Source organism: Elephantulus edwardii, unplaced genomic scaffold (genome assembly GCF_000299155.1).
Source record: "Elephantulus edwardii isolate Elephantulus edwardi_28Jun2011 unplaced genomic scaffold, EleEdw1.0 scaffold00130, whole genome shotgun sequence".
Classification (NCBI taxonomy): Eukaryota; Metazoa; Chordata; class Mammalia; order Macroscelidea; family Macroscelididae; genus Elephantulus; species Elephantulus edwardii.
Window position 1 is genome coordinate 4,317,846 of NW_006399880.1, and position 4,061 is coordinate 4,321,906.

The 4,061-nt window shown below is 43.8% G+C and overlaps 1 protein-coding gene across 1 annotated transcript in view; it reads right to left on the reverse strand.

The window, feature by feature from the left end:
- The window catches only part of ARHGEF37 (Rho guanine nucleotide exchange factor (GEF) 37), a 59,299-nt gene that overhangs the window by 12,291 nt on the left and 42,947 nt on the right, over positions 1–4,061 (reverse strand). Inside the window, exon 7 of the mRNA XM_006893750.1 lies at positions 52–162. Within this exon, the coding sequence (XP_006893812.1) occupies positions 52–162 (111 nt within the window). The remainder of the gene's footprint in view (positions 1–51; positions 163–4,061) is intronic.

Here is a 4,061-nt window from a genome sequence, read left to right on the forward strand (position 1 = left end):
GAGAGAGAGAGAGAGAGAGAGAGAGAGAGAGACTCTAGATGTTCCACTTACAAACTCCAGGAAGGCTCCAAGCTGCAGCTCTCTCGCCAAGTGGCTGTATTGGGCCACAGGCCCCTCAGGGATGTCCAGATTATATTCATGTGGCCTGAAGCGGAGGAAAGCCTGGTCCCAGACAAAGAGAGACATCTGATCACAGCTCCTATCAACCCATGAATTGCACCACACCATACTCTTCAAAAGGACTGTCCAGTCTCTCTGCACAGCTACAGAAGTACACACGACACATGTCACCCCCACACAACCTGCACAACTAGAAAGCTCTTCCTAACTGAGCCCAAATCCTTCTCCCTATTCCAGAGTTTCCTGAACCTCCGTGCTTGCCTAGCACCTTTGTGGTCTTGACATATCTCTGTCGCACACGATCTACTAATATACAAGTCAACTAACAGTTCCTATTTAAATTTTTTAAAAAATAAACCTTTATTATTCATATGGGTGTTATTGTTGTCGTGTGCTGTTGAGACAAATAAAACTCACAGCAATCCTGTATGACAGAGTAGAAATATCTGATAGCATTTCCCACATTGTAATCTTCATGGTAATGAATCACCCAGAGCTGCTGGGTAGCTTCAAACCACTAACACTTCTCTGTCTCTCTCTCTGTCTCACTCTTTCTCTTCCCCTCCTTTCCTTTTCCTTCTCTATATGTAGATTTCACCTGATGGTATGCACAGGAATCAGATAGACTACGTCTGTAGAAGAAATGATTGGAGAACTTCAGTATCAGCAGTGAAAATGAGGCCACCATCAACTACTCATATGCAAGTTCAAATTAAAGCTATAGAAGGTAAAATCAAATCCACAGGAATCAAAATTTGACCTTGACGCTATCCCACCTGAATTCAAAAACCAAATTAGGAACAGGTTTGAGGCCTTGAGCACTAGTGAATGAAGACCAGATGAGCTGTGGGGAGGATATCAAGAATATCATCCATGAAGAATGCAAAAGGTCATTACAAAGACAGAGGAAGAAGAAAAGACCAAAATGGATGCCAAGAAATCTGGAGGACAATTACCTGGCCAACTGACTGAAGAGATCCATATTTATTCCCATTCCAAAAAAAAGGTGATCCTACAGAGTGTAGTATTATCTTACAATATCACTTGCAAGCAAAATCCTGCTGAAGATTATTCAGAAACAACTGGAACAGTACATTGACAGAGAACTCCAAGAAATACAAGCTGGGTTTTTTAAGAGGCCATGGCACTAGAGACACTATTGCCAATGTCAGATAGATCTTGGTAGAACACAAAGAGTATCAGAGTAATACTCATCTGTGTTTCATTTACTATGTAAAGGAATTGGACTGTGTGGATCACAACAAACTGCGGCTGACTCTGAGAAGAATACAAATCCCAGAACACTTGATTGTGCTTATGCAAAACCTATACTTGGAACAGGAATCAATGCTCAGAACAGAGCAGGGAAACACTGCATGGTTCAAAATCAGGAAGGCAGTGGGTCTGGGCTGCATCCTGTCTCCAAATCTTTTCAATCTATATGCAGAACAGATCATTTGGAAGGCTGGGATTGCAGAACAGATCATTTGGAAGGCTGGGATTTAGGAGGAAGAAAGTGGCATCAGGATTGGAGGAAGACTCATCAACAACCTACATTATGCAGATGACACAACCTTGCTTGCTGAAATAAGGAGGACCTGAAGTGTTTGCTGCAGAAGATCAAGGACTGAAGCTCAACATCAAGAAGACAAAGATTCTCACCACTGGGCCAACTGGCAACACAAAGATGGATGGGAGAAGAGATTGGGGTTGTTAACAGTTTGCTCAGTTCCACAATCAACACTCTTGGCACCAGCAGTCAGGAAATCAAAAGATGAATTCAATTAGGTAAATCTGCTGTCAGGGACCTTTCCAGAATACTGAGAAACAATGATGTCAGTCTAGAGACTAGGGTGCACCTGACTCAGCCCACGATCTTCTCAATTACTAGCTATGCTTCAGAGAGCTGCACAATGACTAAGGATGACAGAAAAATTGTTGCCTGCGAGTTGTGGTGCTGGAGAAAAGTTCTGAACATACCATGGACTGCCAAGAAAACAATAGGTCTGTCTTGGAGAGAGTGAAACCAAGTTTCTCTCTGAGGCTAAGATTTTGAAGCTTTCTCTTACATATTTTGGGCATGTCACCAGGAGGGACTGATCCTTGGAGAAGGACATGACGCTCAGAAGGGCGGAAGGACAGCACAGAATAGGAAGACTCTGGATGAGATGATTGATACAGTATTTAGGACAATGGGGATAGGTGTGTCAAAGTCAGTGAGACTGGCTCAGGACAGAGCAGGCTTCAGAGCTCTTGCATGTAGGGTTGCTATGAGTAATAAGCAACTCAACAGCACATAACAACAAAAACATACATGTTGTTGTTGTTATGTGTCGTCGAGTCGCTTGCGACTCATAGCGACCCTATGTACAACAGCCCTAAACTCCACTCTGTCCTGTGCCAATCGCACTGTCTCTGACACTCCCATCCCAATTATCCCAGTCACTGAATCAATCCACCTCATAGAGGGTCTTCCCCTCCTGCGCCGTCCCTCCACCCTCCCAAGCATGATGTTCTTCTCCAAGGACAGGTCTCTCCTCACAACATGTCCGAAGTATGTTAGACGGAGCCTCAGAATCCTTGCCTCTAAGGAGCCACCTGGTTTAACCCTGTTCAGGACAAATCTGTTTGTTTTCCTAGCAGTCCATGGTATTCTCAATACTCTTCTCCAGCACCACAGCTCAAAGGCATCAATTCTCCTTCTATCCTCCTTGGTCACTGTCCAACTCTCTGATGCATAACAAGTGATTGCGAAGACCATGGCCTGTATCAGATGCACCTTAGTCTCCAGAGAGACACCATTGCTCTTCAGTACTTTGGAGAGGTCCCTAACAGCAGACTTTCCCATGGCAATGCGCCTTTTAATTTCCTGGCTGCTGGTGCCAAGAGTGTTGACTGTGGAGCCAAACAAACTAAAGCTATGTACAATCACAATCTCTTCATCATCCATCCTGATGCTGCCAATTGGTCCAGTGGTGAGAATCTTTGTCTTCTTGACATTGAGCCTCAATCCATATTGGAGGCTGCAGTCATTGACCCTCTGCAGCAGGTGCTTCAGGTCCTCTTCCGTATCAGCAAGCAGGTACTAGCAGTCAAGAAATAAGGAGACACAGTGCACTGGGAAAATCTGCATTTAGGGACCTCTCCAAATTACTGAGGAGTAATGATGTCAGTTTGAGGACTAAGGTGCATCTGATTCAGGCCATAGTAAAACATACATAGATTAAAACATACATAGATTATTCAAACATAACAAAATCTTGTTCGCTAAAAGTGAGGAGAACTTGTAGCACTTGTTGCAGAAGATTAAGGAATGCAGCCTTTGGTATGGACTGCATCTCAATGTCAAGAAAACAAAGATTCTTACCACTGGACCAACAGGTAGTGTCATGATGGATGGAGAGAAGACTGGAACTGTCAACAACTTCATCTGTCTTGTATCCACAATTAACACCTCTGGTACTAGCAGTCAAGAAATAAGGAGACACAGTGCACTGGGAAAATCTGCAATTAGGGACCTCTCCAAATTACTGAGGAGTAATGATGTTAGTTTGAGGACTAAGGGGCATCTGATTCAGGCCATAGTCTTTCTGGTTTCTTGCTATGCATCTGAGACCTGAACAATGAATAAGGATGACAGAAAAAGAATTGAAGCCTTTGAGCTGTGGTGTCAGAGAAGAGCACTGAACATCTCATGGAAGGCCAAGAGAACAAACAGATATGTCTTGGAGAGGAGCAGCCAGAGTGCCCTTTGGAGGCAAGAATGATGAAACTTCACCTCACACACTTTAGGCACATTGCTAGGAAGGATATTCCTTGGAAAAGGACATGATGCTTGGAAGGGCAGCAAATACCATGTTATAAAGTGGTTGTGGTGACTGTTGTTATGTGACATCAAGTTGCTTGCCACTCATAGTGACCCTATGTACAACAGGTCTGAA